Raw genomic sequence first — 24,334 nt, 5'->3', positions numbered from 1 at the left:
AACAAATACATTATTTGGACTAGGCATACTAAATAACATAAGTGAAAATTAATGTTACTGACTCTGTACTCTGTGTCAGGGAAGCGTTCCTGCACTCTGTGGTGAAGCTGATGGAAAGCCTCACAGATGAGCAGAGGGCAGAATGAGGCAGACTGCAGGATGGAGCTGAGCAGTTCAGAGAGGTACGACTGCAGGAGACTGGAGCTCTGCTGAATAACATCAGATTCAGTCTGCTGACGATGCAAACCAGCACACCTACAATACCAGAGAGGAAACTTTTTGAAATTGAATTACTTGAAAAATTTAATAAAACAACATTTGAGATAAAAGAAGGTGGTTGTGTTCTTATTGTTTTACCCAGCATCTTTTAATTCCACTTTACTTGGGTCTAGTTCTACATATTTCTTTTCTTCAAATATTCTGTTTATTATGGGGCCCAGAAGCCTGTGCAGATACTGCATCCCAGCCACCTGCAGAGAGCAGAGGAAGACAAAGATGCCTTTGTGTTGTATTGCAAATAACCTCATCACACACACAACTGAAGTAAAAAGCCATAAAACAGCAGGAGGTTTCAGCCAGTGTGGATGTGCAACATTACAGAAAAATACAAAAGTTACCTTCAAAAAAGACTCCATAGACTTGGATGCTAATGAATTACTGCGGAATAGAGTGTTGGGCTCAGCTGAAATATAACAAAGAAAATTATAGCAGAAATCACAGTATATGCTGTATAAAGAATGTTTTGGGGTGATTTTGGTGTTCCAAATGAAAATGAATAACATTTATGTGCTTAATATGCTTACGCGTCTTTTCCAGCTCCAGTTTGAACAGAACATCCAAGAACTCCTTGACAAGCCCTTGACTCAAAAACAGCTTTACCAGATTATTAGCCACTTCCTGTCTGCTCTCTGCTGTAGTGGTCTCGTCAATCAGCATGATGAGATCCGGCCAGTTGCTCTGCAATTAACATCAGTCAGTTCAGACACAAATGAGCTTAAAATTGAAAATGTACTCAGGGCACATAAATTCTTACTTTGTTGGTTGTTTACTCGCACAACAATTTAACTAGAGATGCACCGATACAGGCATTTTGCTGATACTGAAAACCTATTCTTATTTTATAGGCGATAACCAATATAACTGATCAGTCATCAAAATATTATATCGTACAGTAGAAATATGGACACGTTTTTAAAACTTTTGAAATCTGGCATAGTAAAAGAGCATACTGTTTAAAATGGAAAGCAATAAAACCTGATATTATCTAATCATGGCCGATACTGTCATGGTGACCGATATATATTATGCATCCTTAAATTTCACAGTAGCATTATCCATTCAGACTAGTGTCAATACATTTATCATATGCATACAAGTTAGATAAGATAATACGGAGTGCCACAGTTCGCAATCCAACCTCAAAATGAAAGTCTTGCTATCTTGTTATGAGGCATATGCAATGTGAATTTAAAAGATAATGCAGAGGCATATTCCCTGCGAGGAGACTCACGTTGAGCTGAGAGCTGACTGATTGGCTGAGGAGCTCTGTGAGTGGTTTGTAATGACTGGATGGCAGAACAACCTCGTCTCGAAGCCGAAGCTGCAGCCGCAAAGAACCCAGATTTCCTCTAGAAGAGAAAAGGAGCATTTAAATAATAGTATATAATGTTATTTTAATGTTATATATCATAGCAGGGCATGACTACCCTTCCAAAAAAAGGAAGCACCATGGTACAGTGATGTCAGAGGATTATACCGTGGTACTGAAAGATTGACATAATCATATGCCACGGTATTTACAAGTTATTCTTTGATACTTCAATAAATACGATAAGGTAATCAATATGACTCCAGTGGTTAAATTTATGTTTTCAGAAGCGATATGATAGGTGTGGGTGAGAAACAGATCAATATTTAGGACCTATTTTAATATAAATCTTAGTAAAATGTATAGATTTATAGTAAAAACACATTGAAATATTGATCTGTTTCTCACCCAAAGCGATTGTATTGCTTCAAAATATATAGATTAAACAACTAGAGTCTTGTAGATTACTTTTATACAATTAATAAATGATCACAAATTACCAACAGAGTATACATAAATATGCCCTTCATCTGTCTTGATTAATAGAGAACATTGTCGGAGGGCTATCTGGAAATAAAATACAGTAAAACCTTTCCAGGAAGTAAAGTACAACATGGCAAACAATATAACATGGAATGACTCCATTAAGCACTGTTCTGAGCACAATACATAAAAAAGCCTAACAGTAATTGTTATTACTGTGAGTGTGAGGGTGACTGTGTTTTCTGACACTGTCATGATGGAATAGAAAATGAGGGTACTGTGGCAGCAGAACTGAAAAAAAAAGAAATTGCTGCAAGCATTTGGATACAATTTGTCTTCAGATAGGTATGTCTCACACTGAAGTAAAATGGATTTCTGTGTAGGCTGACCACAGCTGTACAATTCTAGATTCAGTTTGCTGAGTCCCAATGTGTTGGTTTTACAAGCATCACCCAGAACAAACCAGTCAAGCAAAAACTGGTTCTATGTTTACTCCACCACAGTTATCTGTATGCTGCAGGGCCTAATCAGTGTCATTAAGATTTAAATGTTTGAATTGTAAGTTTTGTGACCTCATTTCTGTTTGATTACTTCACCTCTCCATGTGGAACTCACAGACTGTACGGTGTGGCTGCAAGCTTAGCTGCAAGAGTTACCTACTTCATTGGTAATGGGTACCAGTAACTTACTCAAGACTAAATACAAAAACACTTCTTCAAGTAATAGTAACACTAATAGTGACTTCAATGCCAAAAATCAATCTAAACAACACATGGTATTTTCAGTTTATTATATTAAATATTATGATATATATATATATATATATATATATATATATATATATATATATATATATATTGAACATTTAGCCTCTTAGGAAAGCCTGCATTACATTGTGACACACTGTTAAGAAAACAATATTGGGTAAAAATGTGCCACACAAACTCTTAAAGTCAATGTGAAGCAGTGTTCGCAACCCCACTATACTTCTATTAGACTTCAACAAGGGTTATACAGGCAAAATAACCTTTATTTTCAACAAAAATCCACTGCTATAAATATTTACTTAAATAATTATTTTTCCTCCCCTTTTTCTCCCCAATTTGGAATGCCCAATTCCCAATGCACTCTAGGTCCTCGTGGTGGTGTAGTGACTCGCCTCAATCCGGGTGGCAGAGGATGAATCTCAGTTGCCTCCATGTCTGAGACCATCAATCCGCACATCTTATCACATGGCTTGTTGAGCGTGTTACCGTGGAGACATAGCGCGTGTGGAGGCTTCACGCTATTCTCCACGGCATCCACGCACACCGAGAACGAAGCACATAATAGTGACCATGAGGAGGTTACCCCATGTGACTCCATCCTTCCTAGCAACCGGCCCAATTTGGTTGCTTAGGATACCTGACTAGAGTCACTCAGCACGCCCTGGATTCAAACTTGTGACTCCAGGTGTGGTAGTCAGCGTCTTTACTCACCTGAGCTACCCAGGCCCCTATAATATTATTAAAATAAGTAGGTCAGAGACCAGAAACATCACAAACTGGCTTTAATGTAGCAGTCAGAAGTTATTTAAATATGTAACAAACTAAATTAATTGAAAAAGATTTAAACATATGATATTTAGTAAAGAAAAAAAATTTTTTTCAGACGGACGGGGTTGTAAAGTGGCTTGAGTAGCTTTCCAGCAGTGCATCCGTTTACTGTCGATGCTACGCGATGTGACAAGCCACAATAGACGCTTCCAGTGTAGATGGCTTCAATTATTATAATGGGATCTATCTGCTTTTGATGCGATGCAACGCAACGCTCACAACCGGTGTAGACAAGGTGTAACATTTTTACTATGTAATAACATGAACTGATGATTTGTGCACAAAAGACCAGGAACATGCATTAAAGGAATATTCCGGGTTCAATATAAGTTAAGCTCGTTTGACAGCATTTGTGGCATCATGTTGATAACCACAAAAATTTATTTCGACTTGTCCATCCTTTTCATAAATGTCCTTCTCTGCATATCACGGTGGCACGTTTCAGCTTATCGCTGCCCGGTCTGCCCTGTTTCGCGGCCGGCCCAACGGGAACAGTCCTGGTACTTCAGTCTGCTTCACCATGCCTGCCTCACCGTGACTGGGTGAGACTGTACACTGTATGCTCCAAGATTCTGTACACTGAATGTTGAAGTTGAATTTGGGTGGTCGTGTGTTCATGTATTTCATAATGAGTCATGTCTGCGGCTTAGTTAAAACAAAAGGTCTTTTTAGATTGGGGAGGGAATTTTGAGCTCTGAAAGTTACAGTATGTTTTCATTGCACATCAAACTCTTATTTAAGATCAAGGAAAATTGGATTCCTCATGATATGAGGCCTTTAAAGCTTTAAACCCAATGTGGAGTGGTTCAAAACATCTAAACAATATTTTGTAACAGAGATTATCTTAGTACGAATATTTTTTCAACTTTGTACTTACAATCAAATTAACACCACATGCTCTCTCTGTAAAGACGAGTAATACTCAAAGGGAGCTGGGAATTGGACGGGAGTATGTGTGTGTGGAGAGTGCCAGTCACTGAACAGCAGGCAACAGATGGTGGACCGTCAAAAATCCAATCAGAAAGAAGGCGGTGAGGGAGCGAAAAAAGGAGAAAGATAGAAAATAAACAAAAACAACAACAGCTTGATTTGTACACTGAGATGAGAGCGGATCACCCAAGGGGAGCGAGAGATTATGAAAGCTTAATGGGAAACTTTTCTTCAGAATGACATCAGTATGAGTAAAATAACCCAAACAAACTTCTGAGAAAAGATTACTAATTACTTCAAGGATGTCCTCACGAGGCATGAAAAAAATTTATGAAAATGAGCTCAGGTGAGGGAAATATGTATATATATCAGTGGCGGCTGCTGGTCTTTCAAAGAGGGGAAGCTCATTTTCGGCCTACATTATAAACTTATTTACCCTATTTTTTGCACTAAATCAATCTTAGGTGTTGATCTGCCCTGCTGTTTAATTCTAATTTTTTCCTCGTAAGGAAGACTTTCAAATGGCTTCGCCAAAATCAGGTCGACAATATTAGCACCGTCTGCCATCGTGCGCAGTTTCACCCGTACGACGCTAGCCTAGCCTTCTGTATGAATGAATGAATGAACGAACGAACGAACGAACGAACGCTCTAAAACAAAATATATTAAACTTGGTAAAACTGAAACAAGGAATGTGGTGTATAATTGTGTGAAATGTATTATGCAAATTGATTAGCAATTTCGCCAAAAAAATATAAAGAAATAGGTTGCAGCAGTTTGTCTTCCGACTACACTTGAGAAATCCGCGATGGGACTGAGCGCGAAATAGCTTCAGTGACTTCTTATAGTACAGATTCGCTGTCAATCAAAAGGAGATGCAGTCTTTCGACAGATCCTCCAATCATCACGCGGAAGCCCGGAGTCCGGGCCAGCCCACTCCTCATTCACCCCCAGAGACACTGAGAGTCCGTGGGCGGGACATAATTGCAGCATTTATCCAATGACCGTCTATTTTCGGAGCACTGAAAAAAACTGTTCAGAGCAGCCCCATTGAAGTCAATGGACGCTCGGCTTCAACAGGGAAATGCACTGACGCTACGGGAATGTATGAGAAGTAAATCGAGTCAGCCGACCTGCTATAAGTAATGTAGCTGATTCTGAACGAACTCGTCTTCGAGATGAACATGTTCTAACGCATTTTTAGTCAATAAATTGTTTACACAATAGTACATATTTGACCATTATTATTTTGACATTATAGGGGAAGCTGAGCTTCCCTTGCAGTCTTAAAGAAATCCCCACTGAGATATATATATATATATATATATATATATATATATATATATATATATATATATATATATATATATATATGACTCAGAATGATTCTTGCATGTGGAAAGCTACTGTGAAATAATCCTTTGTTCAGGATTGGCTATGACATTTTAATTCCCATCTTGTTGTTTTCAATCTGGTCAGACTGGAAAAAAAGTAAAAACTGTTTAGCAGGAACAGACGGATGAACATCTGCATTTTCAGAGCAGCTAAAATCATTCTGGTTTTTATGATTTTCATGATTACTGCATACGGATTTAAAAGTCACAATACTGTAATAGATTTTCAATGTCATTTTGATGTTTGTGACATTTTTAGGCTTCTAACTTAATAATATAAAAGTAACACTAAAATGCAATCCAATTATTCAACTACCACCACTCTAAAACCTTTTTGGGTGGAAGATTTTATGAAAAGAAAATGGTAGGTTTGTTTAATCCTGAGGCGGAACGTTGTCAATCTATGACCATACACTACACAGACGGGTTTAGCTGTTACGCACCATCTCTGTGCATACATCAGCGTCTCCCGCTGAACGCATTTATATACATGTCCTCCTGTGAGCATAGACTGGGCAGAATACAGTGGCAGATGCTGCAACCCGGACCCCTCGTCCTGGGAGTCCCCCTGCAGCCAGTGTGTTGAATTATTTAAGCAACAATGTATTCTGCTCAATCATACCAAGTGAATGAATGAATAATTGATTTCAGCAACAATGTATTCTGTCCAGTTATATCAAGTGAATGAATGAATGAATGAATAATTGATTTCAGCAACAATGTATTCTGCTCAATCATACCAAGTAAATGAATGAATAATTGATTTCAGCAGCAAGGTACTCTGTCCAGTTATATCAAGTGAATGAATGAATGAATTAATTATTCAGAAGGCATTTTACCCAATTAATGCAGAATTAATTAATTAATTCATGAATGAATGAATTATGTCAGCAGAAGGTTTTTCTCCCAAATCATGTCAAATGAATGAATGAATGTATAAATGAATAATTTCTGCAGCAATGTCTTCTGCCCAATCATACCAAGTGAATAAATAAATGAATGAATTCAGTAGCAAGGTCTTTTGCCCAATCATACCAAGTGAATAAATGAATGAATTCAGTAGCAAGGTCTTTTGCCCAATCATACCAAGTGAATGAAAGAATGAATTAATGAACAATTTCAGCAGCAAGATCTTCTGCCAAATCAATGTCAAATGAATGAATGCATTTATGATTTCAGCAGCAAGATCTTCTACCCAATCCATTTCAAATGTATGAATAAATGAATGATTTCAGCAGTAATGTCTTCTGCCCAATCATACCAAGTAAATGAATGATTTCTGCAACAAGGTCTTCAGTCCAATCATATCAAGTGAATGAATAAATGAATGAATGAATTCAGCAGCAAGGTCTTCTTTTCAATCATATCAAGTAAATAAATGAATGATTTCAGCAGCAAGGTCTTCTACTCAATCAATATCAAATGAATAAATTAATTATTTCTGCAGAAATGTCTTCTGCCCAATCACATCACATGAATGAATTAATGAATAAATGAATGAATGTATGAATCAATTATTTCAGCAGCAAGGTCTTCCACCCAATCAATGTCAAATGCATGAATTAATTAAATTACTTGTCTGTCCCATGAGGACACAAGTCTCTGTCACACTGACACTCTGTGTCCCCAAAAACACTCTCTCCCTTAATCTAGCCCTACATGCGCTCTGATAAAGCATCGCTTTTGTCATCGCCCAAACGAATCCCCCTTACTAGAGTTTTTACATAAGCCTTTCCATCCCATTCCTCCTGCACCAGCTTGAGATATAATCCACACTGTCCATCCACGTGGCCAAATGATCTCCTATGGGTGGAGAGAAGGGACGGGTGGAGGGGCAGATAGAACGAACGCACAGAAAAAAATCCCAGGATTTAGCCAGGGAAAGGATTAGTACTTCCTGTCAACACATGGACAAAAACACACAAACGTCACAGTGAAAGATGAAAGGAAGAGTGAGGAACAATCCTCTAGCATTAAAATAATTCCCCTGAACTGTCTCAGACAACTTATGATATTTGGGCATTTCACATGACATTAAAATTAAAAATTAGATCTCTTTAATATCTCAATGAATATCTCTTAATATAATTGAATTAAATGGAGAGCAAGTGGGGTCATTTGCTCCTGCTTGTCAGATTTCTCCAGAGAAAAAGACTCAAGTAATCTCACACGTGTCTCTGGTGTTGCAGAAGGAATCTCAACAATGTCTCAGACTGTGCTCAGAGATTTTAATATGACTCAAACATTTCACATCAAATTGCTCCAAGAAGGAATTATCAGAGCTAAGCAATTCATTTTTATAGATCTTTACTATGACAGTATGTCAACAGAATTTTTTATATTTCCTTATATATTTATAAGGAATTTTAAGATAAAATTATAAGACTCAAATAAAACATCAACAAGAGGTCAAATAAACCTTTTGAGCTATAAAAGAGCAAATTCTGAGAAATAAAATTTTTCGAACATTTGCATAATTTGGCTGAACAGCAAAGAATATTTGAGTTTGTCTTTGATCTTAATATGATCTATTCAAATGTGTTTTAATATTTTAGCAATAAAAATAAAACCTTATTGTAAAGTTTTGTCACCAATCTTTAAGTCTTATGGAGTGACTCACAAAATCTATTTTTAAATGGCTATTCTCTAAGGGATCCAAGAAAAAATGGCTAATTAAGAAACTTTAAGCATATAAATAAGTAAGAGGAAGATTTACCTCCAAATACTAATAAAACTAGCTCATGTTGAACTACTGCAAAGTTAATTTATTCAGTCCTGTGATGTTGTGCATCCAAAATTACAGAAAGAGATTTTCAGTATTAGTATGCACAAAATGAGCATGTTTCTTATTTTACTGTTGTTCACAGTTTTCATGACCTCTTATTCATTGAAAAACTACACAGAATATTTGTACTTTTAAAAATGACATTGTCACACTGCAGGACCATTTAATTTAACTAGTGAAATATATATTTTTTATTAAATGTGATTAAAATTGTAGTGTAGCCAAATGTTGATGTGGAGAAAAACGCTCAAGTCCACGTCAAATTGCCCGTCTGTTGACACAATATTACAGTTTTATTATCCAAGCCCCATTGTCCTTGTGTCATTTGCTTAATGCACTCTGCCACAGGCAACCTTTAAGGGTGAATAGTTGTTGCTGTGGCAACAAAAGTTAAATGTTTGCTTAGACAAAGTGCATAGTTGCTACAATTCCGAGTACACTCACTCATATTCCCTGTGTTTAGATTTGTCAGGTCCCAGGCGAAACCAGCCCTCCTCTTGCTGTGCAGACCGAAGCTTGTTGATGTTGAACAGGACCTGAAGGAAACCACAAGAATACACATCAGTCGACGTGACAATTAGCTGTCAAAGCAACTGAAGCTAAAGACAGCTGGTGCATTTTTTATTGGGGCAATGTCACAATGAACATCTGTCAGACAGAAGGCACAAATGTAATGTTATGAAACAGTGACTAAGCTTGAATTATTTAGGTAACTTCAGGGTAACTGTTATACTGAATTGATGTGCCAAAAAAGATGAAATGGCAATATTTAAAGCAAATAGTACATTAAAAGTTTGAAATTGTATCATCATTTGCTCAAGCTTAAAGTAAATAAACTAAAATGTTATGTAAAACATACAGAGTAGTGATGTCTAGCTACAAAAATGACAACAACAACAAAAAGAAAAAAACACCATAAAAGTAGTCCATTCATTTAAAGGGTTTGTTCACCCAAAAATGAAAATTCTCTCATCATTTACTCACCCTCATGCCATCCCAGATGTGTATGACTTTCTTTCTTCAGCTGAACACAAACAATGATTTTTAGAAGAATATTTCAGATCTGTAGGTCCATAAAATGAAAGTGAATGATGACCAGAACTCAGGTCCTCCAAAAAGGACATAAAGGCATTATAGAAGTAATCCACACAACTCCAGTGGTTTAATCCATGTCTTCTGAAGCAATATGATAGGTGTGGTTGAGAAACAGATCAATATGTCCTTTTTACAATAAATTCTTCTACCTGACCAGTAGGTGGTGATATGCACAAAGAATGTGAATCACCAAAACAAAAAAAGAAGAATTTGAAAGTGAAAGTGAAGCTTTGTAGTGTTGATCTCTTTCTCACCCACAGCTATCATATCACTTCTGAAGATGGGGATTAAACTACTGGAGTTTTATGGATTACTTTTATGCTGCCTTTATGTGCTTTTTGGAGCTTCATAGTTCTGGCCACCATTAACTTGGATTGTATGGACCTAAAGAACTGACATATTCTTCTAAAAATCTTCGTTTGTGTTCAGCTGAAGAAAGAAAGTCATACACCGATCAGCCACAACATTAAAACCACCTGCCAAATATTGTGTTGTCCCCCTCATGCCGCCAAAACAGTGCCAGCCCACATCTCAGAACAAAATTCTGAGACGATATTCTCCTCAACACAATTGTACAGAGCAGTTATCTGAGTTACCGTAGACTTCGTCCATTCAAACTTGTCTGTACCATTCTCTGTTGACCTCTCTCATCAATAAGACATTTCCATCCACAGAACTGCCGCTCACTGGATGTTTTTTGTTTTTGTCACATTCTGAGTAAATTCTAGAGACTGTTTCGAACTGGTTAGAACTGACAAAGTCTACGATAACCAAGATAGACTTCTGTACAATCGCAGTGAGAAGAATATCATCTCAGAATGCTGTTCAGAGATGTGGGTTGGCTCTGTTTTGGCGGCATGAGGGTGACCAACACAATATTAGGCAGGTAGTTTTAATATTGTGGCTATTTGGTGTAAGCATCTGGGATGGCATGAAGGTGAGAAAATTATGAAAAACCTCACCAGAGTTGCACCAGACTTGATGTTATTGATGAGATGTGAGAAACCAATAATGCTTAACATCATTGATGTTAAGAGAACTCCAGAACTAACAATCTTATGTAAAAGGAAATGTCTATTCTGTGTAGTCACCTTCCCCAGGAAGTCATTTCTGCTGACTAGATCCCAGTCCCACACCTCAACACTCAACAGACTGTCAGCCAGCGTCCCATCCAGCTCAAATTCAAAACTCTCGTTCCAGCGAGGGTAACAAGATTTTTTCACCACCTGCAGGAATCAGGGCTGCAGTCATCAGTAACAGACAAACAGATATAACTGTGTAGCCAATGAATCTGGAAACGTACTGAGATATGTCCTTACCGCACTCTCATATGTTTTGCCATTGTATCTCACTCTGACAAAAGGGTCAGAGGCCCCGTTTCGATCCTTTTTTGCAAGATCTCTAGACACAAACACAAAAGCACATAAACATATAGACACAAATCCAAATGTAGCTTGGGAAGACAAAAACTTCAACTCTAATTTCAAAGAGTCAATGCCTGATTCATGCTTGACACGGATGGAATGTTTATGTTGAAAGTTCATAACCATATTAAAGGTTTTAGAGCACTAAAGACATAACTCGATTAAATTTTTACTAGGACTGTCGAATTTACGCAATTAAACATGCCCTCGAACCGTAATAAGGATTATTCCTCATATCTGAGCAATTCAAGTTTATAGTGAGTGCCACCTGTTTTCTACTGAGAGCAGTAAGCGAAACTCAAGGAATCTCATGACGTGTTTTTCTAAGTTTCAAATGTCATTTAACTTGACACAGCGACCTAAAAACGGTTAGTTTAGGACACAGCACAACTGAGACGCTCCAAAAGCATCCGTCTGAAAAAGGTGTACATTAATGCATCCTTAAACAAACCCTTATAATAAATCTCATTACAAAATGGATTGCTCTGAAATGTAGGCCAATGATAGGCTTATGTTCAATAATATGGAAATAAGCAATATATTGCATTGTAAAGCCACTTTTTGAGTTGTCTTTTTTACTTGTGTGCCAAAAAGTAATGCATTTTAATTATCTGTATTGTTTTTTTTAATAATATATATTCTATTTATAATTTAAATATAACTATTTATAATTATTTAATCTTTATATATTTGTGACGACAAAGAAGGCGTGGCCAGGCCGTGATTATGCACGCCTGGCGCTGAGTTTACTAATCAGCGGGAGAGAGAAAAGGCGCGGCCGGGACACCAGTTCGAGAGAGAGAAAAAGTGGCCCCCTGGTGGCCGGCAGCGGCTTCTCCATCTCCTGGCGAACGGCAGCGGGCTCCTCCGCCTCCTGGCGAACTGCTCCAGTACCACCGCACCTCCTCGGCTTCACGAATCTCCCACAGCGGCAAGGTCTCTCCAACAGTGCATCCCTCCTCCTTCCCGGGTTTTGGCACAAATGTAACAGTTAAAGGACGGTCAAGGAGGAAAAACGTAACTTAAAACCAACATAAACAAACAGTCACACATGCAATTCGACAGCGAGCGTCTCTCTCTCTCTCTCTCTCTCTCCCAAACCGGCGCCTCCAACTATCCTTTATCTCACTCTCCCGCTGATCTGCTGACTCAGCATTGGCTGTGCTCCATCATGGCCCGGTCACGCCCTCCTCCTCATCACAATATTGAATTATTGTTATTTGAGGGGTTTTCTCACCAAATATTTATGCAATTATTTGTGATTAATTGGATGAATTAATCGGCATAACATGTAAATAATTTGATAAAAAATTGTAATCGATTAACAGCCCTAATTTTCAACTTTTCGGTAGAAAATGTGAGTAGTGCAACCCGTGCAAAACTCACTTCCACGATGCTAGGGTGTTGTGGGTGGTTGCCAGGGCATTGTTATGGGCTGCTATGGTGTTCCGAGTGGTTTTAGCATGTAGCTATGTGGTTGCTAGGTTGTTCTTTGTCTGTTGCTAGGGCATTGCTAGGTATTTGCTAAAGTATTCTGGGCATTAGAATGCTTACTGGCCCATGCCAACAGAGCTCTATGATATTCTGATACCTAGACAGTGTTGGGTAGTAACAGATTACATGTTATCTAGGTGGTGTAATCAAATTACAAAAATCAAGCACTTGTAATTAGATTACATTACATTTTAAAATGTGCATTTTACGCATATCGCAAACAAACAATTTATAGATGTCGGTCACATGCAATTTTGTTCTTTTAAACTATGCAAATGCACTTTGGTCCATTCTTCAGGAAGACAGAAGAAAATTAATAGCATAGTTTTTGTCAGAAATCATTTGCTGCTGAGGAAGCTCAACTCCACATAGCTCCTTACCTCGCCTCCAGCACTTGGCAGCAAAGCTTTTGTGGGATATCTCCGTCAACCAGCACTGATATCTGCAGGTGAATCTCTCCTTGTACTTCCTCATCTGGGTCGATCTCTGTCAGGCTTATCCACCTGTCTACACCTAAACACACACAGAAAAATGAATGGTGTAGAAAATGCCTCTTAGGTATTTTCATATGTGTAGTTAATATGAGAAACACTAAAATCCAAAACAAGCTACTCTAAAATCTGCTGTATGACAGTAAGAGAGCTGTATGATCTAACATTCTTGCAGAGGGTTAATTGTGTTATGATATTGTTTGCAATTATTTACAGCTTCTTCTGTATTTGATGTTCATTAGATTTGATAGGTAACAACCATAATTGTTTAGATTTGCAAATCAGAATTCATTACTTAAAATTCTATTGAAGTATTTGCAATAAAGGGATGACAAATTATGTATTAGGAATAATATGCCATCAGAAAGCTAAACATGCCCCTGAATATCAAGTCCAGGGGACAAAAATTGCCCCTTAACTAAAAACTTTAATTTCTGAAACTGACAGTGACCCTAAAATACCTAAATGGTCTTGTCCTTTAAAACCTCATTCATTTGTATAATGGTCCATGTCCGACACTCTCTATAATGTTACTGTATTTCAGCATGTACACAAACATGTGCACACACAGTGAGCCTAAGGTTGGGATGAATGTAATATATCATGCCCCTTCTCTGTAACTCTAGCTTTAAGAGGCTTTGGTTAATAGAATAAATATCCTTTCTGTATTCCTACATCTTAAGCTACTGGTAGACCAATAGTATTTACTGACATGAGACTTTATATTCATGTATTGTAAATGAATGTTAAAAGGGTACTTAAACAGGCTATATCCTACAATTATTTTCCGCTAATTTTCTCCCTGAAATCCACTAATAACATTATATTAGTCGTAATTTAGATTGACATAAACATTTTCCACCCTCTCTCTAACCCTTAGCTCTGAAACATTCTCTGGTAATCTCTACACAAGTATGTGTGAAGTGGGCCATAAATGTACCTAATATTTCAGCTCCGTAGGTCTTTACAATGCAAGTAAATGGTTGACAAAAATTTTTACACAACAAAAATCACATAGGTCAGCATTTAAGTTATCCATATGACTCCAGTGGCTAAATCAATGTCTTCAAAAGCGATATAATAAAAGTGGGTGAGAAACGGATCAATATTTAAGACATTTTTACTATAAATTATTTTCCTTGCCCAGTAGGGGGCAATATGTATGAAAAAAGTGAATCACCAAAACACAAGAAGAATGTGAAAGTTAAAGTGGAGGTTGACTGAACAGGGAGGAGAATTTGAAGTAAAAATTGACCAAAATATTGATCTGCTTCTCACCCACACATATCATAACACTTCAGAAGACATTGATTTAACCACTTGAGACATATGGATTACTTTTATGCTGACCTATGTGATTTTTAGATTATCAAAATTGTGGCACCCATTCCCTTGCATTGTATGGACCAAAAGTATGAGAAATTATTTAAAAAAATCTTCATTTGTGTTCTGCAGAAGAAAGAAAGTCATGTCCAGGATGACATAAAGGTGAGTAAATGATGAGAGAATTTTCATTTTTGGTTGAACTATTCCTTTAAGTAGCTGTTGAAGCAGCTGCGTTTTTAACATTTGGCTGAGAGCTTGTTCACATGCAGGTGGATATCCCAAGGACCCGACAAACCACTCATGGCCAACCTCATTGAATTTTAATTTGAGGAGTTTCTTTGGCTTCCCCTGATGTGGACATGAGGTTTGTTTATCCCTGTGGACTGGTAGGCAGTTTTTCCTCTTGATTAGTATTCCAGCGTATCACTCGTCATGGTCCATTTTACTTTATTGCTCCGTTGAGTGGCCCCAAAATAAATTGTGCCTGGCCAAGCAAAACTTTCTACTTATCAGAATGGAAAGAACACTCCATGCTGTTTTCAATTTATTAGTGTGGTTTCCAATGTGACTATACCATCTGAAATTTCATATATTTAATATTTTCGATTTTACAGTTTGACCTGAATGAAGCTCAGAGAAATTTTAAAGCTTTATACCTGAAATTGACCAGACAAAAATGATTGATATTAAAGGTGCACTCAGTAACGTTTTGTCTTTTTGTCATCTTGGACTTACACTGACACCTAGTGGCTTGGATGCCACATAATTTAAAATCAATAGTTTTCAGTTTCAGATGCCATTGTAGAAATGTGGTATTCACAGTCAGCCATGATTACTTTAATCAATGAGTGAAAGTGTCAAATAATAGGACGGTTACTGAGATTAAGCAAGTAATATTCAGCTGGCCATATGATTTTAACATGGCAGCCCCCAAGTGAGGACCCGTAGAATAAAACAGCTTTTATAAGCTTACTGATATGACTGGAGTCATATCAATGTGAATGGTCATGATTTCCTACATATATTGCAAAATTACAATTCATGTATTTAGGAGTTAATCTTTTTTAATGAAGAAAAATTACTGAGTGCAACAAAAACAGATGTGTGGATGCTGTTAAAAACACTTTGTTGTTGTTCAAAAGACAGAAATTGAATAGAAAATGAATGTGAAGCAAAATTGCTATAATAGACAGTCTGAAATAGCTAACATTAAGTTCAATTTTACAGACCAAAACAACCTAAATGAAACTATAATAACATGATGACCATGCTGAGGAGAGGAATCTTTCCACAATCAGCTGCCTCTAAAAAATGAAATTCATTTTACAAAAGGAAGAGAACCGCAAGAGCTATATTAAACTAAAAAGCTAAAATATTTTCTACAATTATCTTTCCACAGATATTCACTATAAGAAAATGAAACATCATCATTCAATCACTAAACTGAACAGATGTACTGAAGAAAGCATTGAGTGACAGTCACTTGGCAGTTAAAGGTCTGCCTCATAAATATGTTCAAAAAAAGTGGCCCACTCAAAGACCCACATACACACACACACACACACTTGGCCAACCTTTAAACACTCTGCTTCAAACAGATGCCAATCCACCATCCAAAACACTTAATATTGCCTTATAACACATCAGTGGCGTCACAGGCTCATTATTTCTGGTGGGGCACAAACAATCACTTAACCCAACATGTCAGGTGTTACGTGAACCAAAAATTCTCCATCATTTACAGATTTTTTTAATATTGACTGATGATTCCAAATGCTGTTCATCATTTTGATAGATTCACTCTCTCTCTCTCTCTCTCTCTCTCTCTCTCTCTCTCTCTCTCTCTCTCTCTCTCTCTCTCTCACAAACAGTCCTGCTAAATCTGTGTGCCCTGTTTATTCCCTAGTATTAATATGCATTAAGATGCTTATTATCAGGTGCCATCGCCATTTACCCCTGTTAATATGCATCTATGTTGACCACTTGTGTTCGGATATCGAGGAGAGGGTCTTTGATTTCATATAAGAACAAGGAGCCCTGCAACAGATGTCATGGCCCACACAAAGCCCCCCACTGAACATTGTGTCTATCTGAGATTACATATATAGACAGAAGCAATTGAGACAGCCTAAACAGATGAACTGTGGCAAATTCTCCAAGAAGCTTGGAACATCCTATCTGCCAACAACCATGAAGAATGTGTACCTACAAGAATTGGTGCTGTTTTAAAGGCAAAGGTGGTCAATGTTGCTCTAGGGGGCTTACACACTTTTGCTTCACTATGATCAAGGACTGAGTCCATCAAAAGATTAAAGTCTCCTCACAATATTATATCATGAGCGGTGCCAGTGGCTTGCTACATCCTTTCAAGATCTATAAAAAATGTCTAGGTTACTAGTGTAACCCCAGTTCCCTGATGAAGGGAACAAGACATTGTGTCGATTGTAGTGACACAATGGGCTTCTTTCAGGAGCCTTGGATATCTACAGCGGCTTGGTACAGTGTTGTGGCAAGGGGAACACAAAGTCTTGTTACCTCCATTAGGGAACGGGGGTTACACTAGTAACCTAAATGTTCCCTTTCTGTCACTCACTCAACGTTTTGTCGATTGTAGTGATACAAGGGGTCCCTATTCAATAGTATCTCCTACACTGAACCACATTACGTGATCTGCTGATGCTGGTGCAGCAAGCTGTAGCATGCCAAAGGAGCATGGGCATCAGACTGCACGTAACTTTCCCCAATGCCCCACTAAGATGTCATATTGTTTTTATTAGGTTCCCGGAATTCGACCAAGGTTTTCCCTAGAGGGGTGGGAACAAGTGACGTGACAAGCATGGGAGCAGGCTGTGCCAGCCACGGAAAAGACAGCGGAGACCACATCCTGCCCTGGCTGGAGAGGTGAAAATGTCTCAAATACGTCACATTGGCCTGTTACGCCACACATGGAAGTGGCAAGGTGGTAGGTCCTGCCTAATGAGGGAGGAGCTCTACAAACATGGCAACCTGGGGGACCATACCCCAGAAAATATATCAGAGGGGGTTACCGTGATAACCGGCACCTATGGAGCACCTATTCCAGTACGGAGTAGTTAGTAGTAACTACTCAGAGTAGTTGGGTCTGGTCGGGAATTCCTCCCCTGAATTCGCATGCCAGAGGGCTGGGGAGGAAGAACAGTTTGAGGACTCACCTGGGAGTAAAAGCACACAAGTTTGCCTCAGAGGAGGGGAAAGGCGCTAGCACATACCTGGTCAGTCGTCTTGCAGGTTCACTACCTGGTCCCTGAAAGGGGTCGTAGGAATCTTGGGCACATAGCCAGGTCGAGGTCTAAGGATGACATCAGCATCTGCCGGACTGAACTCCAGGCAGGTGTCGCTGACAGAGAACGCTTGCAGGTCTCCAAACATCTTGATGGAAGCGAGTGTAATCAGAAGGGCTGTCTTCTGGGAGAGGGACTAGCGGCTCAAAGGGGGTTCTCTGAAGGCCCGTAAGGACCACGGAGAGATCCCACGAGGGGAACAGGCATGGCCTGGTAGGATTCAACCTCTGGGCGCCTCTTAGAAACCTGATGATCAGGTCCTGCTTCCCTAGGGACTTACTGTCCACTGCATCGTGGTGGGCCGCTATAGCGGCTACATACACCTTCAAGGCGGAGGGGGACAGCCACCCCTCCACCTTTCCCTTCAGATTGGGAAGAGCGCCAATTTGCGAAAAGACACCACTTTAGGGCGTAAAGCTGTCTGTTAGAGGGACCTCTGGCTTGGTTGATTGTGTCTACGACAGCTGGTGGCAGACCACTCAGAACTTCCACATCCCATCCAGTGACCAGATGTGGAGGTTCCAGAGGTCTGGAGCGCTGATGCCAGAGGGTGCCCTATCCCTGAGAAAGAAGGTCTTTCCTCAGGGGAATTTTGCCAGGGAGGTGCTGTCGCAAGGAGCATAAGATCCGAGAACCAAGTCCGAGTAGGCCAGTAAGGGGCCACTAGAGTGACTTGTTCCTCATCCTCCCTGACTTTGCACAGCACCAATGCAAGTAGGCTCACTGGGGGAAAGGACCAGCTGTGCTAGCGCATCTGTCCCGAGGGGACTTGCCTCCAACCTGAGGGAGTACTAGAGCGGGCAATGGGAGTTCTCTTGGGAAGCGAACAGGTATACCTGTGCTTTGCCATTACTGTCCTAGATCAGCTGAACCACCTGGGGGTGGAGCCTCCTCTTCCCGTTGAGTGGAGCCTGTTGCGACAGCATGTCCGCTGTCGTGTTGAGGCTGCCTGGGATGTGAGTGGTGTGCAGCAACCTCAGTCGGTGCTGACGCCAGAGGAGATGGTGGGCGAGTTGTGATGTGACGAGAGCGCACGCTGCCTTGAATATATATGTACGCTACCGTCGCGGCGCTGTCTAAATGGATCAAGACGTGCTTGCCTCGGATCAGCAGGAGAAACCTCTGCAGGGCAAGAAATACAGCCAGAAACTCTAGGCAGTTGATGTGTCAATGTAACCGTGGGCCCGTCCAGGGACCAGCGGCTGTGTGCCAGTTGCACACGGTGCCCCAACCCTGTTTGGAGGCATCTGTGGTGACCACGATGCATCTGGACACCTGCTGCAGGGGGACTCCTGTCCGCAGAAAACAGAGGTCTGTCCAGGGGTTGAATAACTGATGGCAGATGGGGGTTGAAGATCACACAATATGTGGCCCACCACCTGGGGAATGTGTGGCCTGGCTACCAGCTCCTCCCCTGGGTGGTCCTTCTCAGGTCCTTTAAGAGGATCGTGAGACGGGGGGCGTCCGCTTCCTGTGAGTAGCTCTACGCTGGGGCTGAGAGCTGGGCCCTGGTTGAGGCGGAGCTACCTACTGTTTTCTTGCTCCCGCAGGGGGACACCCTCGGCGAGAAGACGGGCTCGGCTGGGTGTTGTCTCGCGCCGAGGTAAGAAGTGTTGGATGGCCTCCGTCTGCTTTTTCACCGCTGACAACTGCTGGGCAAAGTCTCCTACGGTGTCGCCGAATATACCGTGCTGGGAGATGGGGGCGTTGAGAAAGCAGGCTTTGTCAGTTTCCCATATCTCGACCAAGTTCAGCCAAAGATGACGTTCCTGGACCACAAGGGTGGCCATCACCTGTCCAAGTGCCCGCGCTGTGACCTTCGTTGCCGGATCCCAGCCGGATCAGCGTTAGGTGTGTAAACATTAGAAAAAATCAAACTATGACCCTGCATTTCTGCTAAAACTATAATGACCTAATTTATCTTTAATCAGTTTGAGACATTTGATTTGTAGATGTTTACTTAATGTAATGACTACAGTGTAATGTAATGCTCTTATTTGAGCCAACACTATTGAAAACTTGTCCACCCCATATCTTCCCAAATTTTTCAGCTTCCTGCGGGGAAAGATGCGTTTCTTGAAGAAACACTATATCACATTTCTTACACTTAAGTAAAGAAATAACTTTTCTTCTTTTTATGGGGTGCCCCAACCCATTCACATTCCATGTGGAGAGAGACAATCCACTCATATTAACATTTGACATTTTGACATATGAGAAAAAATTGATTGTGTGTCAAAAACAAAACTATAAAGACCACATTACAACATTAGTGCAACAATCAAACCCCAAACCTCCCCCAGAACCAAAACAAACAGAAAAAATTTAAATGTGCGCATTAACCCCGTGCACAACAGCGCCAACATGTAAATGTTTTGCGGCCATCCTTAGAATCTATTCTTAATTTGGCCGGGAACATCAATGCAAAAGCAAACTTCCCTTGATGTAAGAGTTTCTTGCATTCCTTGAATTGATCACGTTTCTCTCTTGTCGAATTCGCAAAGTCTGGGAACAAGAAAATGCTGTGGTTCTTCCAAAAAAGACTTCCTTAACACCTCACCTCGTGCAACACAAGATCTTTATTGGATGATCTCAGAAATTTGTCCAGATTGGCCTGTCTCCCTCAGCGGATCGCTGTGGGAGACATTTTGTGATAAATTGCCATTTAGCACTGGTTAGAAGACTGGAAGACTGCTCTTACGTGATAAAATGATAACTTTCTACTTTCAAGCTCTATGGAGAATGTCAAACATCTCATAATGTCAGACAGACCTGACATTCTAAATAGCGCTGACAAGGAAAAGATGAATGAAATACATTTTATGAAGAAAGAATCCACTCAACAAGTGGCACTATTTGCATTATCGTTCATGTCCGTAACATAAATAGTGCAGTTCGAGTTATGCACAGGAATGTATTATTAAAGGCAGAGTTAGGGATTTAGAACAATTTATGTTGTTGTACAAAAAAAAATAAAAACACAGGTTAAATGATGTATCTAGCATCACTGTGGCAGGGCGAAGGGCGGGGCCGGGTCGTTATCCTACACACCCGGTCCCGTATTAGGCTAATCAAGCCTTCGAGAGGGATAAAGGTCGACTGTAGAGGATCATGCGGGAGACACACACACACATGACGGACATTGTGGACACACATTGTCCATTAACAATTTCTCTCTCCTGCACGATCCTCTGCAGTCGACCTTTATCCCTCCTGAAGGCTTGATTAGCCTAATACGGGACCGGGTGTGTAGGATCACGACCCGGACCCGCCCTCCGTCCTGCCACATTCACACATTCAGATTCTTCAATACATTTACATTCTGAAAATATCAATCAACTTCTTCATATTTAGGTAGTCTATATATTCCAACCTGCAATATTAGCCACCGTGGTCCTGCAAGGTAATTACACAACGACTCATACTTTTATCGGTGTGGTTAGACTATGATTTGACTTATACCTAACTTGAGTGTTCACACCCTGTCAAACTATGGCAAAAGGGGGCACACAGCTATTTCTGTGCTCTGCAAATGTGTCCTTTCACTTAATGGTGTTTCAGAGTCCATGGAGAGAAAGGTTATGCAAGGCTGTTTGTTGTTATGCCTACAGAGTGTGTGAGGGTGAGGAGAGGACAGACGAAAACAGGGTCAGAATGAGGAAAAAAGGGTTATCCAAAAGTAGGGCTGGGTATTGATACAGATTTCCAGATCCATGTATTCTATCAATAAATATTATATTGAGGAAATTATATTTTGTTACAATTGTATTGTTTTCATGCTTAATTTGTACTATGCACAAGTATTTACATTGATTTGTTTAACACTAAACCCAGTAATGTCTCTTTAAGGAAAACTGGCTGTTCTGTAAATGAGCGCATCTTAAATAGAGAGGACTTGAATGGCTTTAACTCATCCATGTTATGCATGATTAGAATTATTAGAATTGTTTTATTATTATTATTTTTAATCAACAATTGACTGTAAAGAACAGAAAGGATATTAAAAGAGGCATTTTTATGGCAAATGGATAAAAAACCATTTCATATTCACTTTTAAACAACACAATACTAATGTTTTAACTTAGAAAGAGTTCAGAAATCAATATTTGGTGGAATAACCCTGATTTTCAATCACAGCTTCATCACCGATCCTACACCTGATCATCTAATGGTTAGATGGAGACCTGGAGAGGTCTTCAAGCCACATTTTCTTGCACCCACTGTGAAATTTTTTGGAGGATCGGTGATGATCTGGTGGACGCATGTATCAAGCTACGTACAAGGTTATCCTGGATGAAAAAGTCCTGGTTACTTCTGTAACCTCCATTCCCTGATGGTGGGAACGTGATGTTGTGTCGATGCAGTCACACTAGGGGTCACTCTTGGGAGCCCGAGACACCTCTGATCTGTGATTGAGTGGAAATACATCACATGGTCTTGCCAAGCCTTGTTGGAAGTATGTCACGTGAAGAAGTCACATAGTAGGTCCTACCCAATGGGGAAGAAGTTTCTACAGACATGGTGACTGGGGCAGAGGGGCCTCTGCCCAAGGAAGACGCCATTTACCAACGGGGAAACGATTTGGTGGAAGATATATGTTGCATGGGGTTACCTACGGGGGAACCAGCACAAGCGGAGCACCTACCCCAGTATAGGGCTTAGTTAGCACATGTACTGAGCCGGCAGCGAGTTTCTCAGCATATCTCGTCTGTCACAGGGCTCGGAGGAAGTCATCCGGGGAACAAATTTTGGGAACACTACTGGAAGTCAACAGCACACGTCTTCAGCTCAGTGGAGGTGAAAGGCACTATGCACAAGTGATACACCCGGCCAACTGTCCCTGACTTACCTGTTTGTTCCTGCCAAGACACGGGACGAAACCGGCTCCACCCAGAGATTGTAGAACCTCACCAATGTGTTGGGTGTTGCCCAGCCCGCTGCTCTGCAAATGTCTGTTAGAGAGACACCACTGGTCAGGGCCCAGGAGGCTGCCACACCCCTGGTAGAATGGGCTCATTGCCCTGTGGGAGGCGGCACATGCTGGGCGTGATATGCCATCGCTATGGCATCAATGACCCAGAGGGCAATCCTCTGCAATCCTCTGCTTTGTCCACCAAAGCAGGCAAAGAGCTGCTTAGAGACTCTAAAGCTCTGCGTGTAATCCAAATAGATTCGTAAAGTGTGCACTGGACACATCAACGTCAAGGCTGGATCTGCCTCCTCCTGGGGCAGCACTTGGAAGTTCACCACCTGATCCCTAAATGGGGTTGAGGGAACCTTGGGCACATAGCCCGGGCGGGGTCTCAGGATCATGTGAGAGTAGCCCAGACCGAACTCCAGGCATGTTTCGCTGACAGAGAATGCTTGCAGGTCTCCTACCCTCTTGATGGAGTGAGCGCAGTCAGGAGGGCAGTATTTAAAAAGAGTGCCTTAAGCTCAGCTGACTCCAAAGTCAGACCCTAAAGGAATAAAAGCCTTAAGCTCCCCATAGACCGTAAAGGAATAAAAAGAGGTCCCATGAGGGAAAGAGGCACGGTCTGAAGGGATTCAACCTCCTAGTGTCTCTCAAGACAACTGGGTGGGCCAGTAGGGTGCTACAAGGACGACCTGCTCCTCATCCTCCCTGACCTTGCACAGGGTCTGTGCAAGTAGGCTCACTGGGGGAAACACATATTTGCGCAGTCCAGGGGGCCAGCTGTGTGCCAGCACATCTATACCGAGGGGTGCCTTGGTCAATGCGTACTAAAGCGGGCAGTGGAAGGATTCCCGAATTGACTCCATCTGGACCACCTGAGGGTGGAGTCTCCACTCTCCCCTGTGGGTAACCTATCGTGGCAGTGCGGGAACCCAGGATGTGAGTGGCTCGCAGAAACTTGAGGTGCTGCTGACGCAAGAGGAGAAAATGGCAGGCGAGTTATGATGTACAATGGGGCGTAAACTGTCTTTTTGCCAATGTTGCCATGTTGTCTGTCCAAACCACCACACGCTTGCCCTGGATCAACGGCTGGGACCTCTGTAGGACGAGCAGTATTGCCAACAACTCGAGGCAGTTGACGTGTCCCACTTGAGCGTGCTGCAAAATTAAATGAAAATGGAAAAAAAGATTCTCCTCCCGGCCCTCCACAGGGGATGGAGTGGTCTATTCACCAGCTCCGGAACAGCGAGTCTCCTCGTCCCTGGGTCACCCATCTCAGGGGCACTTCGAAGCCTTCTTCTTGGTGGCTTCGAAGTAGCTGTCATTTGATTACAGTTTTTAATCGAATTAATTACATGGTGTCTCGATTAATTAATCACGATTAATCGCATATAAAAATATTTGATGAGAAAGCCCCTCATATAACAATAACTCAATATATAATGATTATACATATTTATATCAATATATAATTATACATAGTTATCTCTAAAT

At 40.6% G+C, this 24,334-nt stretch overlaps 1 protein-coding gene across 1 annotated transcript in view; it reads right to left on the bottom strand.

Annotated features, from left to right (window-relative positions):
• The window catches only part of LOC127629448 (ras GTPase-activating protein 4-like), a 72,960-nt gene that overhangs the window by 26,158 nt on the left and 22,468 nt on the right, over positions 1–24,334 (bottom strand). Inside the window, exons 5-13 of the mRNA XM_052106556.1 lie at positions 13,169–13,301; positions 11,190–11,271; positions 10,962–11,096; positions 9,220–9,311; positions 1,511–1,628; positions 804–957; positions 618–682; positions 358–470; positions 63–255 (exon numbers count right to left, since the gene is read on the bottom strand). Coding sequence (XP_051962516.1) covers positions 63–255; positions 358–470; positions 618–682; positions 804–957; positions 1,511–1,628; positions 9,220–9,311; positions 10,962–11,096; positions 11,190–11,271; positions 13,169–13,301 — 1,085 coding nt within the window. The remainder of the gene's footprint in view (positions 1–62; positions 256–357; positions 471–617; positions 683–803; positions 958–1,510; positions 1,629–9,219; positions 9,312–10,961; positions 11,097–11,189; positions 11,272–13,168; positions 13,302–24,334) is intronic.

Source organism: Xyrauchen texanus, chromosome 3, assembly GCF_025860055.1.
Source record: "Xyrauchen texanus isolate HMW12.3.18 chromosome 3, RBS_HiC_50CHRs, whole genome shotgun sequence".
In the NCBI taxonomy this organism is placed as follows: domain Eukaryota; kingdom Metazoa; phylum Chordata; class Actinopteri; order Cypriniformes; family Catostomidae; genus Xyrauchen; species Xyrauchen texanus.
The sequence above is the reverse complement of the archived record's forward strand: the minus strand, read 5'-3'. Positions and strand labels throughout refer to the sequence as shown.